Source organism: Cynoglossus semilaevis, chromosome Z (genome assembly GCF_000523025.1).
Source record: "Cynoglossus semilaevis isolate Cse_v1.0 chromosome Z, Cse_v1.0, whole genome shotgun sequence".
NCBI lineage: Eukaryota > Metazoa > Chordata > Actinopteri > Pleuronectiformes > Cynoglossidae > Cynoglossus > Cynoglossus semilaevis.
In genome coordinates this window covers 16,060,246-16,078,586 of record NC_024328.1, presented here as the reverse complement: position 1 = coordinate 16,078,586, position 18,341 = coordinate 16,060,246, and the positions used below count along the sequence as shown (strand labels likewise).

The window sequence follows — 18,341 nt, the reverse complement described above, 5'->3', positions numbered from 1 at the left end:
TTCCTGCAGCTATTGGGTTTATTTATGTGGAGTGAGGTGTTGAGAGGAGGGGGGCGGCAGCCTGGGGGGGTACACTCTCCACATATGTGAGGTGGAGCAGCCAAAAAATCAAAACAGCAAACAAAGACCTGACATTGGATACTGGGGGCTCTATATTGAGCTATAGCACCTGCCAATGACACACACGGTGTGGTTTAATGGTGACCCCTACAGGTCAAGGTAACATGACCACCTCCACATGTCTAACTTCTCTGTACCTTTCCAGCTGTTTAAATACTGAGTGATTTGTTCAGTTGAAGTTGTGATTTTTCCAAATCTGCTCACAGCCCTGTTTTGTTGCCGTAATCTTAAATTTGTAACTGGCCTTTTGTTATTTTACTTCCTCCCCCTCTTTCTTTATTTCCCCACCAACTTGACATCTTATCTTACTCGAAATATGCCTGACTCCGACTTTTCTCTGCCAGTGCTAACTTCCTTCTCCCTGTGTTTGACCGCAGCGGCTCCCAGTTCCTGCTCTGGGTCGTCAACACATGGATACAGATGGATATAATGGGAGACTATAGTGGGGATGCCTGTGGCTTCTGTCTGAGTATGTGTGTGTGTGCACGTGCGTGCTCTAATTTTCTGATATACTTACTCCTGAAGTAGGTAACAGATGAACGATGACCCGATGACCGGGATTAGAAAGGATCAGATCAGAGAAACAACTGAGGTTGAGTAGTTAAAGTAGTATAAAGTCAAAGGGGCAAAGACTAGATGATGGAAATGTGGCTGTGTGGCAGTGCTGTGACTTCAGCGACACCTACTATCATCAAATCAGGTAAAACCAACTGATGTTGGTGCAGACACTATTGTTATCAAGGTTTTTGGTCAACTCGTTGCAGAAATACACTTAGTTTCTGTGCAGAAATCAACGACTGGTTATGAGACCACTGAGACAGTGTCAGTCAGACATTCACCACATTCCACTTACTGCCTCACAGGGCTAAACTTACTAAATTGCCTCATTAAAATGTGTAAAAACACTGTGGATGGTGATTAAAGTGACTATTGTGTTCCTGTCGTGCAGCCATAAACTCTGCACTTCGGTTTGTCTCCACTTTGTCTTTGACTGTAAATATTGCCGTAAATTATTGTGCAGCTTTACGGTAACACAGATTTTAAATCGTCTGCACCACGGCCAGGAACGCACGTTATATTTCTTGTTCTTGTTGTATAGGAAATATATGAGTGAGGCAAAACATAAAAGTGCACCTACTCGGATGGTTGGACATGATCTGTTCGTCCTTCCTTCACCAGAGCAGTCTCTGCTCACGTCAGCAGATATATTTGCATTCTCACTGCAGGAGAATAGAGAAAAGTGTTTTCAGCTTTAACAAATACAAATATGTCAAATGACTTCTGCGGAAAAAAGGAAATCCGGGAGCAGAATTTATTCCCCCTGCCCCACCTCTTCCTCCAACACACACACACACTAAAGAGTGCAGCATGGTTGCAGCCTGTGCTTTTGTGTGTCTCTGTTTAGCAGTGCACACACATATGGGAAGGGCGTGCGTGGCCACAGCTCTGAAAATAGGCCTCAGTCCTCCCCTCTCTAATTAGAGACATTTCAAAAACCCAGATTTTAATTTTAGACTTTTTTTTTCTCGACCACTTATGCACACACACACACAGACACACACATGCATACACTTGCAGGTTTGCACGTACGCACACACTTTCAGTATAAATAAACCTGATCCCTCTCACAGTTATGCATCTTAAACCCTGCATACACACACACACACACACACACAGCCACAAACCACTAGCCTGGTAAGCGCAGCACAATGCTGTACACTCTGTAATAAGTGGTTGCCACAGGTCTTTCCTGAAGGCAGGAAACTGTGATAGGGAACCGTAGTAAAGCAACATTACTACTGAACAACAGACTTAAGAGTGTTTCTACCATTGTGACACGTTGGACAGAAGTTTCACCCCATAAAAGACAAAATTAAACAAAAACAAATTATACAAACAACTGGGTTAGTGTTCCAAGTTGTCCTGAACATCTCTAACAGATTAAAATTGTTACTGATAAAACTTTAAAAAGAATTGAACTGTGGGTCAAAATTACTAAACTTAAATAAAAATGTGTTTTAATAATTTATCCACTTTTTTTATAGAATCTGATTTTTTCAGTGGAAACATGACTCGCAAATATGTCTGGACTTAAATGGAAAACATGTAACAAAATAGTTTTGGTTATAATTTTTTCCCCCCTGTGCTTATACCTGAGCTCACCTGACTGGTACAAAGCAACACCCTGGACAGAGACACATTCTAAATATCATGGCAATGACTAAAATAAAAGTTGAAATAGCGTAAAATAAACCACAGCTGGATGTACTTGTTTATACTTGTTTCCACTCGTAATTCCATGGCAGCAACAATTTCACAGCTGATGTGTGAAAAATATTACAGAAAATTATTCAATTTTTCGTAACCTCCCTCCACCCTGCTCTTAAAAACTACATTACAAAACATTGCTGCTTGCCATGCATCTCGTATCACTTGATGGCTACAAAGCCGGTTCTGATGATCATGTGACTGTCTTTTCTGAGCTGAGATCATGTTTAATATTCCTTGTCATTATATTTTGAGCATATTCAGTAAAATACACTGTTGCAGATGTCCATTTCTACAGTATTGCACTCTTTTTGCCCCTCTCCTCCAGGTTTGATGATTTTTCCCATGACAAACATTTGACAAAAAAAATATTTGACATGCAATTACATGGATGCTCCTTTCAGCAACAGACAGTAAATGAAGCATAAAGTTGGCAGTGTTCCCCTCTGGCTGGCATACATGGCCTGTGGTGGGCTCGCCACAATGGCTGCATTGACATCTTCACATGCATTCGCTGCGAAAGTGCCTGTTGTGCTGCAAGGCGTTCAGTCTCTCTGTTGTACTCAGTGCCGTGACAAGGTCCGCCTGCAGAGGAGAGTGCAGACCAGTGGCCGAGCTGGCTCCCCCGTCCCTTTTAGATATATGGGTGATGCTGAAGAGTCTGAAGGCCTTTTGTAAATGCTTGTCAAGACAAAGATGCTGCGGCAAACTCATGGCCTGAGAGAATGTTCTACTCACGCTTGCCGTCCGTCCTCTGTCCATCAACCTCAGCCTTTATCATCAGACTGTCCTCACAGAACAGGACTTATGGGATCCTTGGCAGTAAATGAATCATAGTTCTTTTATTTTTTTTCTCTAATTCTTTAAATGACAATTTACTAAAAATAAATACACAACAAAATAATTCAAGACTACAGTACAGCCAGCCTCAGACAAAAGAAAAAAAAAGTATTAAAAATCACAAACTCCTCTCATATACAAACACAGTCCATTATCCATGTCATAAAAAACACACTTCACTCAGTTTGTGATATTTGCTAAAAGTATTACATTTAAGAAATTTAAAAAGCAGAAATAATCCAGTGTACACACATAGTAACATGTGAATCGTCATGACCCAGATATGTTGACGACCTACATCACCAGTGGAGCTCCAGTCCAGTGTGTTCCCAGTCTAACCATTATGCATTATGAGACTTGGTTCAGTTTGAAATCAGCTCTAACTGAACCCAGAGGTTTTAAAAAGACTCTTAACTGACTCTGAAATGTGACAGAACGCAGCTCCTTGTTCCTGAGGTCCAGACTCCACAGCAGCTCTTTGTGACTGTGCATCTATTAGAGCTGGCATGTGGGTGGAGGAGAGCCACTGTGGAAAACCTGCTAACAGCCAAATAAAGTAATAACATTTTTTAATCCATCTTTTGGTTTAACCACAATATTCCATAGATCCACAACGTCCACTCTCATTACTGTGATGGCTCTGTGTTAGATGTGTGTATGAAGGGAAATGCTGTCATGTTCATTCAGTTTACCGCCTGGCACTGAACAACCAATACCCTGCAAATTCAGCATGGGCCAGAAAGTTAAAAAAACACACACACTGATCTTGTTTGAGAAAATTAACTGCACTCCCACAATCCTCTGCTGTAAAGTGGATAATCTTATTTAATTATCTTTAGGAAAATTCCACCTTTTTCCTGTTTCACCGCTGTAACACACAAACACACACACACACACCTTTAGGTGCAATAAGGGCTCAGTGTGTTAATTAAACTAGGCTTAATTCAATAATGACACCCTGAGCCTGGCTCTGAAAATCACCCTCATTATCTGGCTCCCATTGGTCCCTGAATCCGGAGTGGATATATGGCACTTTACCAATCTCTTTTCAAGAGTTCTAGTGTTTCACTCGCGTGTGGTCCTCAAGGGCAAGAGACCAATCCAGAGTCAAATGATGTTTACATGCCGGCCCATTGGCTTGTTTTGATTGCCTTTATTTTAGTTACCTGCACTGGCTGACCTCTGCTGACCCCGCTGGACTTTGGTGTTTGTATTTTTGTCAGTGATAAATGAGCAAAAACTGTCATATTTAAACAGTATTTCTCCACTGCATTTACAGGCTGGAAGTTGTCAGTGTATGAACCACAGTCACGTGTCCTAATATTTCCACCGAACTGATTTTGGTTCATAATTGTGGCCGTCTGCTCTGCTGCAGGGGTTTAAACGGGAGGGTCCTACAGTGTGTGCAGTATATCATATTTACTGTATCTACAGTAGGCTAGAGAGTAGATGTTAAAGCAGTTTCTGTCTAGTCTCCATTTATCCCAATCTCTGTGGTATTTTTCTTCTGAATTTTGTCTGTCATCATTTTGTTACATTTAGTGGTAGTTTTCCCATGACCTCTCTCCTTTCACTAAGGTTGTGTCCATATCTCTCTATCACCACGTCTCTGCTCTAGAACCTCCATCAGCTGCATATCTTCTTTCACTATAACAGCAGGAAAATGAGACTCTTAGTCGGTTTATGAATTCTAACTACAGTAAACACAAATCCCTCTTTAACACCATTAATTATCATTTGAAGGGTGATTTTTACCAGAGCCCTGCAGCAGCGGTAACCTTTGACCTTCAGTCCTCAGTCTGAGTAGAGACTGATTAAATATTTTGCAAAATAACTGAGGTGAAACTTGGATTCTTGGGAATGTTTCCCGTTGATGCCTCCTACGTTTAGAGACAATCCAGAAGCTGTAAATATGTATGAAAAAACATTGGACAGATGCATGAACAGATTAATCCATTCAATTACGTGTTCATTACACCAGTGTGTTAACACACTGGCTTCGGCTGGTTTCTGCCCCCTGGGGTTTGTGCTTAGGCAGAAAAATGCTGTAGCTGCCCCAGCTCTGAGAAGCAGGAACGTTCATTCAACTGATGAAAAAAGATCTCCCAACAATTTTAAAAGTTATTCAGTCTGATAGTGGTCACATTTCCATTATACACTGAAGTGAACAACAACAACAAAAAAAGATCTAAAAGAAATATTGGAATGAAGAGTTAAAGCATTTACCATAATAGTGGTGGTACTATTAAAGTATTTTTATATCACCAAATCAACCTTATCAACCTACATTTTTGACGAAGCTCTCCATTGACGAATCTTTGATGCTGAGAAGAGGAGTGGACAGAAGGGTAAAAGCACAGCATAAAAATTTGAAGAAAAATTCAAATATTTTTATTTTGTCTGTGTGGCCTGGTAACCAATGTTTCTGGAATGGTGGTTTGATATATTGTTAATGTTTTAACCTGATTAATTATTACTATGTAAAAACCCAGCTCATCATGTAAAAACACGAATTTGTGAATTTGTGAATTTGTAGCATTAGCATATTTGTTCTTCTAGTAGCTAGGACTATATATATGTATATACATATAGTGTACATTTATATATATATATATATATATATGTATGTATATATATATGCATCATAAAACATGAACTCATCTATAACCTGCAATATCTGAGTAAACAGGATTCCTAAGGTCATGTGGCGTGTGCTGCTTTTAAAGGCGTAGGATTGAGGATGGCTGCCAACCTTCAGTGGTAACCACAGAAACATCTTGAATCTGGGTTTGCAGGATATGAGCTGTGGTTGAGACAGTAGAGAGAGGGATGTGTTTTTTTTCTCCTCTCTCCTACTGCACTTTTGTGATGTGGAAACGCTGAGGGACTGTGTTCAGCCACTGCTGCCTGTGTTGGTGCTGCACAACTGCACAGCAGGCCTTCCAGCTGCACCACAGAGATGATTCCTCTGTCAAAGAAGTGACTGGTTGACGGTGACCCAAAACCAAAAGCAGCTGAACACACAAAATAAGCGTTGCAGTTTTCTCCCCACACACAGGTATCTGGGTACACAAGAGGCTGGGCCAGGCTCACAGTGTCAGTTGTTGTAAGACAGTGTGCAGTGAGGGAGGAAGAACATCACTGAGCCAGTACTGTTGGTAACATGTTGTTGTGCCCCTGTGTGGCCTGCAAAGGCTTTGTGGCTTTAGGAAGCAAATTGAGCAAACCAACAAAGTGAGTGGCATGGTGCAGGGAGGAGCTGCTGTGGTTTAGTAGACAACAGACTTTATACTGCTTTCACTCTCTAACACTCCAGCAGACAACAGTGAAATGTTGAGCAACCCAGGCCCTTCATCTCCAAACGTGCAGCAAAGTACTAATATTTTTTTATTTTATTTATTTATTTATTTTTAAATAATAATTGTCTGTTAGACAGCAGGGATGGCAGAAAGTAGAAAAGGTACAGATGTAACTGATTTGATTCAAGGAGAGATCTGGAGGATTTCATCACTCAGCACTGTTGTTTAAAAAACAGTAGATGAAAAAACTACAACATTTAATGTAGTTCTATCTGTGCTATTTCTGTGCAGTACATTTAAAAGAAAGGACACCATTGAGAGCTTACCTTTTGAACCTCTTTTGTTATTATTACAAGTGCTATACAACATACTGTACAGCACTATAAGTCAAGACACTGAATCTCACCGACACTGGTGAGATTCAGTGTTTACAGCAGCAAAGTACAGTAGAGAATATAGTAAATCATGATGTTACTGCATAGTAACACCATGTTAACACTATCTGTACTATATTATCTACTGTAGAATAGTAACATACATCTGTTATGTAGTATTTACCAATGACCATTGGTAAATACCGATGGTTAGGAGCTAAATATTTCTGAGCTTGATGCTATATAATGTTAGCATCTCTCACAGGTGTTCATTATTTGGGACTATAAAATGTGACGCCAGTCATACTGTTCTGAAAGAACAGCTCTTCCCTGGCTGCACCTCTGACACAAGACTGAAACAACACAGGTCAGAACAAAACTTGAGTGGGACTAACGTCATTTCAGGCACTTGTCTGCCTGTACCAAAGATACTTTTTATGGAGCTCTTTCATGAAAGCTTTAAAATCCCTTCATTGGCGTCTGGTTAAGTCCTGAAATGTCTCCTGCATTATTTTGAAACCTTTCCTTCTCCTACTGTGACATTTAATTCATCATGAAAACTGCTAATTTAATACATTTTTAATTCTATTGTTTTCCCTTAGTCTGCTGTAGAAATGGGAGCTGACGTGTGTTTGTGTTTCCTCCTAACATTATATCAGTTGTTTTCTCCTGAGCTTAATTGACCCTGACTTTACTTTTTGGTTGTTGGTCCAATGTGTCTGTCATCTTACAGCAACTCAGTCAGTTGTACTTTATTCCTGGAGCCTACATTTACATATACTTTTCAGTTTTCACTCTCTGTCTCTTGTTCTCGTGTCTCAAACCTGTAATGTTCTTTACTTTATTTACTTTTAAGCCTAAGAATGGAAATAATAAAAAAAAACAGACAAATTCCTCATATGTGTGGTCATAGTTCGCCAAAGATTCTGACACTTGTTTACTAAAGGCACTGCAACATTAAGTCAAATATCCATCGGCTGGATGAGTTGCCAAGTCAGAGTCATCAAAAAAATGTTGGTCCATCTCCAGTGAATACACTTTCTTTTCATTTAGTTGAATTGTTTTTCTTATAATGTTAAAAATCTCTCTGTTTTAGACAGTGTAATCAGTTTTTGTTCTGTGCAGTAATTAAGTAATAATCCTGTAATGACCCTGTTTGACCTCCTGCTCCATGTAAGTGAACTTACACAATGGGAGCTAATGTCTGGCTTCTTGTTGCGTTCGACCCCTTCCTCCCAGGTTTTTTGATCTGGACATAAATGAGTTAGATATAATGAGAAAAGAGATCCTGGAGCCCAACATGTCTGTTTTTGGTTTTTAAAACATTGATTGGATGAATTCAATTAGAAGCAGCTGATTTCTCCCAGGCCTTTGTATGGCCTGAAAGAGTTAAGTGGATGAGGAGGACTTGGATACCAGCCTGGGTCTGGACCACGTTAACACAATATCGTGCCATGTATCATGTAGATCATTGTTCATGGAAGCACAGTAAGTCAATGTGCCATCTGATCTGCCACTGATGTCAATTAACAGGCCACTGGTGTACAGTCAAGACTAATGAAAACAGGGCTGAGCAGACGCCAGGCCTTCTGCTGCTGTTTGATTAGGAAGCTCTTTGTTAAACCTGTCTGTCTTCAGTCTAATCATGCGTCAAGTGACAGTGTTGTGTTCATGACCGAGTCAAGGTGTGTTCAGGTGTGTTCTTGTGTTATTTGTAGACTATATTAAAACATAAAGTGACGTGGTTTCCTCTGTGCTCAGACCAACATTATTTTTATTAATCAGACCAAGAGATCCACTAAAGAACGTAGATAAAGTCAGAGTCAGACGGTTGACATGTTTGACGTCAGCAATGACGTTCTGTCTGTACATCTTTAAATAATCTTTTGTGTGAAACTGTCTGCTGGGCTGAACGTAACCCTGGTTTCTTCTCATTACTTCTGTGATCCTTATGTTTTCTTTAGACATTCCTTTAATTAGTTTTTGTTGTGTAACATATCTAATGACGACATACTGTGATAATAGTTATGTTTAAAACATACAACAGTTTGTTACAAAGTGGTTAAAGAGCACTGCAGGATGCCTAAGAATGTTGTTTTTCAAGACAGGCTTTTTCTTTTTTGTGTGTGTCAGGTGTTTCCCAGGAGTATACGCATAATGTCTATTGACTTGGGTCGCGAAGGTTTGTGACTTTTAAAATGTGGGTCCCCAGAAAAAAAGTTTGGGAAACACTTCCTTAGAAGAATTTTCAATGTATCCTCTGTCAACCAGCAGGTAGGATAATGAACCAGGACCAGGAGCACAGGACCTGGTCCAGTCAAATGACCTCAGGTTGAGAACCTACTATATGATCTGTGTGGGAATGAGAACCCATCAAACAGACCTACAAAGTTCACTTCTTCTTTTTGCACTATATCATGATCTTCTGAGCTTCTTTTTTAGACTTAGACTTTTATGCAAATAAAAACTTTTATGCAGTTAAAAGTTGAATGTTCAATGTGAGTCAGAAATGCAGATTAACTTTGGAACATCACACCAGCAGCATTTTATCTTACTTTCCCCTTGAATTCGATCACTCCTCTCCAAAGTACAGCAGTAACCAGGACACTGACTCCTCTGGTGAGGAGGACATCGAGGACGCAGGATGTGACCCCAGGAACTGGTGGCCCCTTTATTTCACAGATGACATTTGGTAAATGTTATGATCTTGGAAATACAAGGAGCCATTGTTAGAACAGTTTATCTCTTAGAAAATGGTTCCTGTTACTAAGCAGGGAACATGCATCAACTAAATGACACACTCTCCATGTCCCTCAGCTGTCACCTGTCTCCGGACACTGCTTCGTCTGTCTGCTGGCAGTCCAGGAAGTGCTCTCCCAGCAACTTCTGACCTCTGGAACCCAGTTTTGAATAAACAGTTAATTGGCTGGGTTTCCTGTTTAGCCTGATGGGAATGCATACTATTTCTGTCTGTTTACAGAGTTCAGCCCCTCTCCCTCTTTTACAGAGTCCTACTCCACGTGCATTGTTTATGAAAGAACAATGTCCGTCTCTACAGTTGCCCTTCCAAACATCTTTGGTGATTATACAGTAGTTTTCAGGCCCTGCTACTCCTACCCCCACATTCCTGGAAATCTGCACCTTTGTTGTCTGAGGGAAGCTTTGGTCCGTGTGTGATTTTGTCTTTGTTTGTTTTTGGTGTTTCACCAGCTGTCAGGGTCCCTGAGTTCAGATTCAAACACTAATATTGTGTTGAAATGTCTTCATATAATCATATAAACTGCGGTTGACTTCCATGTCACTCAATGTTCAGCTGCTCAGTTCTCTGATATATAAACACACCTGCATACATTTAAGAGAAAACTGCAATGGAGGCTAAATCATATTTTTACCTGCAAATTTAAAAACACGCATGACTGCAAACATTTTAAGCAACCCACGCCCCAACAAACCAAACACACACAGTCACAGGGCTCAGACTAATTGTTTTTTCCACATAATAAGCTTAGTGGAAAAGGAACTATCTGTATCTAAAGTGCCTGTTTTGAATTAGTCAGTTAGTTTCTTTGCCAGATGCGACTTTCTCCTCTTTCTCTATCTGTATTGAATTATTCAGGCAGTTCCGGATCCTCTGTAGCTTTCATCTGAGGCCTGCATCCAGTTATAAAACAGATATTGTGCCCAACGTCTAGTGGGAGACCTTAAGGTCCAGAAGTCACAGGTTCAGTTGCGGGCTACAACACCAGAGATTTTCCTCTTGTCTCGCCTAATATCTGATTTGTTCCCATACAGACTTTCTAATTTGGGTAGATTGTATTCATAGGTTCCACCAAAGTTGAACCTGTTATTTGTAATAACATCAATTTAACATTTTGGATAAAGCAATTTCCTTCACATATGTTCTGGCACAGAACAACCAACAAGATGAATTCTGAGTTAACACCATCAGGAAAATTTCAGTTTGAGGAGTACAGAGAAGATGTCCATCCTGATGTTGCTGGTGTTGGTGTAGTCACTGTGGTGGTGATGTAACTCGGACCATTTTGTGCTAATGTTCACATTTTAAAATCTGGTCATTAACTAAGTTGGAAGGAGCTAAAGCTAAGGGCGGTGTTTTTATTGATGTGGCAGGAAATGGGGGAGGAAGGGGAGGGTTGAGGAGTTGGGGTATGATGGGAAGGAGTGGGGGCTGCCAACTGGTTCTGCTGCTGCTGAGTCGGTAAATCTCTCGGTGTGTTCAGTTCACAGTCAGCTTCCATTTTTTTTAAAAGGATATCCACACACACACACACACACACACACCACTCCAGTCTCCCGTTTTGGAACACGACGTTGCAAACAGCCCATTAAGCGACATGTGGTTGGGGTGAAGATGACGAGAAACTGAAGGGTGTGTTAATGATGACGGGCTGTTCCCAACACAGAGAACACCCCCTGTTCTGCACCCTCAGCTTCTGCTGAGCACAGGCCAGGAATCAATGCTAATAAAAAAGAAAAGTAACTGAAACAACTAACATACAAAAACAACAGGTGTCCAGGTCCAGGTTTGGATTTGACACTTGTTAAATTAAATACCACTGTCTTCTGCAGAGGGAGCCTGACCACCAGCAGGCAGGGATCTGGTTAGTGGTTTAATTATAACTTAGGTATTTCTTTTTTATCCTTGTGTCCAAATTAGTGCATTTTAGGAACTTCATGAAACACCAAACATCCAGGAACATGGACTATATAAACAGAATACCTCGGAGTACTTTTTGTATTAGATCCACAGAATTTGCTTTGTAATTAAAAGAGTTATTGTAGAGGCACCATGTCTTCTCTCAGAGGGTTTACCGAAGCATCTTTGTCCATGATGGCTTTTAATTTTGATATTTTGGGATGAAATAGGAGGTTGTTTCATTTACAGTACCTGATATATTGTCATAACTTGCTTTTACTTTTAATGTCAGCTCAGACTTTCAGCCCGAACACAGGTGTACATCATTAACTCAAATAAGCTGAAGTGACAGTGATCAGCTCTGCTATAGAGCTAGGTGACCGGTGGAGGTAACCTTGCTGACTGACTATTACTGTACTGAGTAACTGACAGCAGACTATCCATTTCTCATGACCCCTCTGTCAAACAAAACTACCCAACATCCAGAGACTCCCAAATGTCTCTGGTCTCACTACTGATAAGACTGCTTCCAGCTAAGTGATTCTCCCGTAGGAAAGAGCCAATTAACATGGTCTGCGCCGCCGTTGGTTTGATGTTGAAGTTTGTCCTTTTGATGTGAAAATTTATGCAGAACGATGATCAAGATTAGAACTTCCCTCCTAATCTTGATGTTCTACGTTGTCTTTAGCATTAATTGGAAACATCTTTGGCTAATCTTCCTGCTCAGGCTAATCTCAGACTGCACAGCCCAGTGGACATGTCTGCTGCCTATGAGTTTGGTTGAAATTTAATGTAAAACAAATGTCTGTTGTTTTGTGTCTCCTTTTTCTAACTGTACGTTTTCTCGATTTCTTTTATAGGATACTGAGCCACAACAAGATTCGAACTTTGAAAAACGGATCCTTCTTTGGACTTTCCGCTGTAGAAAAGCTGTAAGTACATTTTTTTACTTTTTCAACAAACTTTATTTTGGGAGATTTTGTTTATCTACATTCTTGCTGATGCTTGTCTGTGGGTAGCTGGTGTTTTTGCATGTCACTGGGCCTGTTGTAGAGAAACAGAGAGAGTGTATCAGTAGGATCTAAGAAGCTCTACAGTCCACTGGTCGGCTTCTGTCCAACAGGGAAGATGATCCACTCACAATGACTATCACAGAGTTATGTTTAGAAGTTCACATAATTACACTCTGGTGCTTCATTATCAAGTAAGGCCCACTCCACAGGAACAGCGGGAAGAGATAAGGGCAATGTGAGGGAGGAGGTGATGTTGGCAGTCTGTTCCTCCTCAGTAGCTGTGAATGAGGTGTGAGACAGGAGATAGACAGGAGTAAGACAGGAGCTCCTTCTCTTTCTTCAACTTGGTTTCAGGGCAGCAGAAAGAAACCCGTGCGTCGTGTTTCTCTCTGGAACTCTATCATATATATTTCCGAATATGGTCAAACGTTGGGGTGTTGGAATATTAACACCATTATTTCGGCAACTTCCACTTTCATTGCTGAAGATTTCAGTTGGTTATAATATGGAGGATACACTTGGGTTTTTGTTGACAGTCCTTCAGTTGCTTTTCATCAGTGAACACTGAATTGAAGAATTCATGAACCACTAAGTGCTGTGATAAATCTCTTTGAAGCAGATGTCGTTAGAACAAGACATAAAACCACCAAATAATCCACATCAAATGATTAGTTTAGAGCATATGCCCCCAAGAGATGTTCATTTGACCTGTTCCATATGATGACCAAATCTGGTAAACATGGGGTAAACACTGCTCTGGGGCAAACCTTGGTGACGTGGTCAACACAGCACTTTCTGCCATGTCAATAGCCAACCATGGTAGAGCTTATGAACATTAACCTTAATCCAAAAATGCACTAAATTGTCAACGTATCCTGACGTCAGTATATGTCACTATTGTAGTGGTTCCCATAGTGGGGGGCACAGATCTTGTATTTTCTTTGGTGAATGAGTACTAGTTTTGTAGGAAGTACAGTGTATTAAGTAAAGATTAATCAATGAAACGTTATAGCATATAGTTGTGGATGTGTTTATGGCTTGACAACAGTCCTACGTAGAAAACGGGTGTACTGCAGAAAATATTTGAAAAGCACTGGACTACTGTAATGACAGTAATTTAATGAACATGTGCGTTTCAGCTGTGATTCAACCAGAGACTTGGTTGAGACTTGGCCCACTAACTTTGAAACATGAAAATCATTTTGCCCCTAGGGGTCTCTATGACTACCATTATATCATTCTATGGCTTTGTGTTTCAGCTGACTCTTATCCTTTTAATATGAAGAAACATCAATAATTAACACCAAAATGGTGAACAATTAGATATTTTACAAATATCCAATTTCAAATGCATTGTAAAAGCGTGGTGTGAAGTCATTTGGATATTTTTTTTTTTTCGAGAAAAAGGTGGTGAGTTTTTACACATGGCCTTCAGTTTCCTGGCTTTCTTCTTTTATATGAGAACTACATCTACATTCCTGTATCCCAGAAACAATTTTCACAGCAACGTGTGGTGTTTTTCTTTAGTGAGAAACCTAGTAAAGCTTTATAACATCCTGGTAGCTTAGAGCACACATGGAGGAGTTCCACAGAGGCACTTACGTCTGCTATACATGCATACGTATATACATGCACTCAGAAGGAGGGATGAGTTTGTTGAGGGGATATTGGTTCCACATGCCACTCAAAGAGCAACCGCCCATGAAGCTAAATGAATTCTTGAGAAGAAATAGAGGTTGAGAGAAAGATCTGGCAATTGCAGCAGTGGTTACCTTATTAGTAACTACCTGCTGGGTCTGAAGGCAGACAGACCAATCAATTACTGAAGCAATTTTTCTTATAGAGGTATTTTTATGCATAACATGTGAAGGTCATGGTTGAACAATTTTGAGCTTAACTGCACTTGTTCTCTCCTTAGTAGGTTAATACCACAACTGACAGGAAAATAACAGACTGATATTTAAGGTTATTAAAAACATAATGAACTCAGGAGAAGTCTGTAGCTTCAATGTTTTCAGTGTAAAATGAACAGTTGTTTGTTTTTCTAAATGCATACAAGGTTCCCTGTAGAGCTGTGGGGTCACTGTGTCAGGTAACCTGAGTTTCTACCAACTGGCCCTTGCACCTGAAGCAGTGATATAACTGGTAGGGGGCAGCAGGGAGGGGTTTTGCTAGAGGTGCATAACCCAAGAATCTGGGAACAGAAAGATAATGGACAACAGACTGAGAAGTAGTACTTTGGACATTTGGACACAGTGGACTTTTAATATTAGATCCTCATTAGGGGCACTATTAATAAAGAAAATACTTTATTAATACATATTTTCTTGACAGACCAACAATGATCAGTGTTAATGCAGCTAGCTGAGGCTGATGTCCGCAGCGGATGGTCAGGTTATGGACAATGAGAACCATATAAGAAGTGTAGATAACTGCATCCTTTATTTTTTTACAGTTCAGTTTCTATCTTTTCAGTTTTAAAACCACAGAACCAGCCGTGTGTGTATAACACTTATCTATTTCTAGAGCACCACAGTGGTGTGGTCAGCAGAGGGATTTAGCTCAGAATTTTAGGCAAAATGGTCTCTGGATCTAGCCAAACACACAAACACACAACCAACAACACACACACACTCCATCACTCCGGGAGATTTGAGTGTAAGGGAGAGGACATAACACTAAATCATCCAGGCTACATTTTCCTCCACTGCCTGGACCTCTGGCTGCTGGCTCGTTGACACACAGCGGTGGAGGTCCACTCACTCACACTGACGTCTTCAACCTTTAATTGAGCCCTGCACGGCTTATAATTACATCTGAGCTCATGGGAAAGCTGATGCCTGAAGTGCTAAATTGATACATTGAATTTCATTGTTGCTGTGATGGAAGGTCCTGAGGAAATTAATTCAGGTGTGAGATTTATCGGCGGTTGTAATGTTAGGTTGAAATCCCTCACGTCTTTCAGTGCCGAATCACATTTGATGGACTTTTCTCAGCCTTTCCATTGTGTTTCCTACATGTGCATGTCATTTGGAGCAGTAGTGAACCGTTCCTTAGATTATGTGGTCAGTGCTGCTATCAAAGGCCAGCACTGTAGGGCTGAGTAAACACACATCAGGGAATAACACTGCATCTCTTCCTCTTCCAGACACACATAAACAGTCTTCCTCCCGGTCTACACACACACACACACACACACACACACACACACACACACACACACACACACACACAGACACACAGAATTGCTTGACTCTTTTTTATTAATGAAATCCTTTTAACTACTCAACTTTATTATATATATATATTATTGGGCTTGAATAATCTCAACCTTATTTAATGTAACCTCAACCCCGATGTGACCAACTAAAGAGTAAACAATTTATTTTCATCAAAAGTCATAACATATCATTATATATTAACACATCAGTGACAAGGCCTTATGGGTTTCAAGTACAGAGCAGTATTAATCTTGAATTTGAACGCTTTCCTAGGGTAGTTAAAGCATCACTGTCATTTGTCCGATCCTCAGAAGTTGGCAACATGATTATCTCTTATTTTTCTTAATGGATGCTTGGAAACATTTGGTATTTAGCTTGTAAGTGCTAGAAGGGCTGAATACCTGAACAGGGAGTCATTATTAGTCTGTCCTTCAGTGGTTGGTTTAGCTTCTCTGAGCCAGCCAGAGTTGAAATAGAGAATGTTTGTGTATTGTTTGTGCAAAGAGTGCTGTTTACTCTGTCTACCACAGCAGCTGTTGCACCACAGCCATGTAGTTTGAAGCAGCGTTCACAAAAACTTGATATCAAATTGTAGGTCATATAAAATAATAACAGCCCTCATGCACGGCTCATGTGAGACCCCTTAGGTGAACTCAGGCTTAACCAATAGTTTATATTTAGGTTATAAATTTAGTATAAAGTCAATGTTTATTCTAGAAAATGTACTGTAACTCACCAGGACCTGTGTCCCAGTATGGAAACCTTGAGTCCTGGTCTAGCCAGTATCCAATGTCAAACGAGATGCATATTCACATCCATTATCAGACACAGTCATCTATTTAGATATAACTGCAGACTGATCTGCTGTGTTAGTAGGAGAACACAGCTCCGAGGCAAGGCTGCCCTCCTCCAGCCCTGGGCCAGACAGTGCAGCAATCTACACAGTTGGCCCTTTCATTGGGATAAACCTTCTCAAAGCCACTACTGCCTTCATAACCAGCCAAACCACCCAAGTGCAGAGGAGCAATTTAGCCTTGTTTGTTTTTGCCTTTTTACTGGACTACTATGTTTTTGTAGCTTTTCAAACGGCCCTGCCATCCAAGAGCTACATTTGGAACTTGGAATACCCTGTTTCTTTCCAGTTCCGATGAAACACCAGTTGACTCATACAACTCTTTTTCTAAGATGGTGTTCTTTCTCTATGCAAATTGACGGCGCATTGTGCCAACATTGTTAAGTCCGACGAAACCAAACCCTGAAGCATTTACACCCCTGCACAGTCCATTTAGGTTGAAGACAGTCTGAGGGCTCTGCTGTGATCCGAGAAAGCTGAAGTCTGGTCATCTGAAAAGATGTGGTGTGAACTCCATCTATGATGTAGGATTTAAGAATTTATTGATATTTCTGTTATCCAATAGGATGACAGCACATGCACATTGCTTTTGATGATTTCGAATATTGGATTTTTTTCCCAATATTAAGGTAAAGTCATAGATCGAATTCTCTTATTTCATCCTAGTGCGAAGAATCTTCTGACCAAAGATTTTTAAGCTTTACTGTAGCTTGGTTTGTCTAAAGTCTGATGTTAAATCATAAAACGGGATTAGCTTAATATCTCTGCAGTTCCCCTACACCTATGATCTTATCGTTACAGTCACACAGGTTTGCAGGGATTTGCTTTTCCTCAGTCACTTTTCTTGTACCCGACCAAAATACATTTTCAAGATATGAACCTCTCTTCCCTGATGATTCTACTCCAGATTCATATCTAAGTGTAACACACACATTTATTCATGCAGCTCAGGCCGTCGTACTGTACCTTTGCACCTGTGTGACTGTCCACTTTGAAAGGTGCTTGCATTGGCAGCACCACTAATAAGTAAAGACCTTAATGAGTTGTAGACAGATCTGAGCAGCATGTTCTGATTTGAGGCAAAGTAATGAGAATAATGAGCATAAGGGGCCATAGCAAGCTGGCTGTTGTCCAGCTAGGCCCCTTTGCACCATGGGACACGGGACAAGGCAAGCAGGACACAATTATCGGACAAGTTTACCCTACAGGGAGAGAGAGAGAGCAGAGGGCAGTGATGCTGATGGATGAGGGATCAGCAGGGCGCTGAGGGTAGAAAGGTCTGAAAAGCAGAAGTGAGGCTTGTACTCACAACTGGTTAGAGGCTCTAAGTGTTGGCAGCACAGTGGATTTTGGCCGAGAGAATGGGCTTCCTATGTTATAAATCTACATGGCATACATTCAGTATTTGCAGTAAAAATGCAAGATTACTATAATAAACACCTCCTGTCGACTTTGTTCATGAGCAGGAAATAAGGACTTTCTTGTGATTTATGCTTCTTTAGTAACAAGAATTGAGGGAAGTTTGCACAGAAACCTCCAAAGTGACATGCAGCTAGAGAATGTGCAGATATGTTTAGATAAATGTCAGCAGGAGGGAAAATATATACACTATTATCACATTATGTTCACAAAATGCCCAGGCCGATGTATCGCTATTTGACTCCATAATATCTGCTTTACATTAAGGAAGACGAGT

The 18,341-nt window shown here is 40.5% G+C and overlaps 1 protein-coding gene across 3 annotated transcripts in view; it reads left to right on the top strand.

The window, feature by feature from the left end:
• adgra2 (adhesion G protein-coupled receptor A2) overlaps positions 1-18,341 on the top strand; it is a 50,189-nt gene that overhangs the window by 12,427 nt on the left and 19,421 nt on the right. For all 3 annotated transcript variants that reach the window (XM_025053158.1, XM_025053159.1, XM_008336662.3), the window contains one exon: positions 12,419-12,490. In XM_025053158.1, coding sequence (XP_024908926.1) covers positions 12,419-12,490 — 72 coding nt within the window. The remainder of the gene's footprint in view (positions 1-12,418; positions 12,491-18,341) is intronic.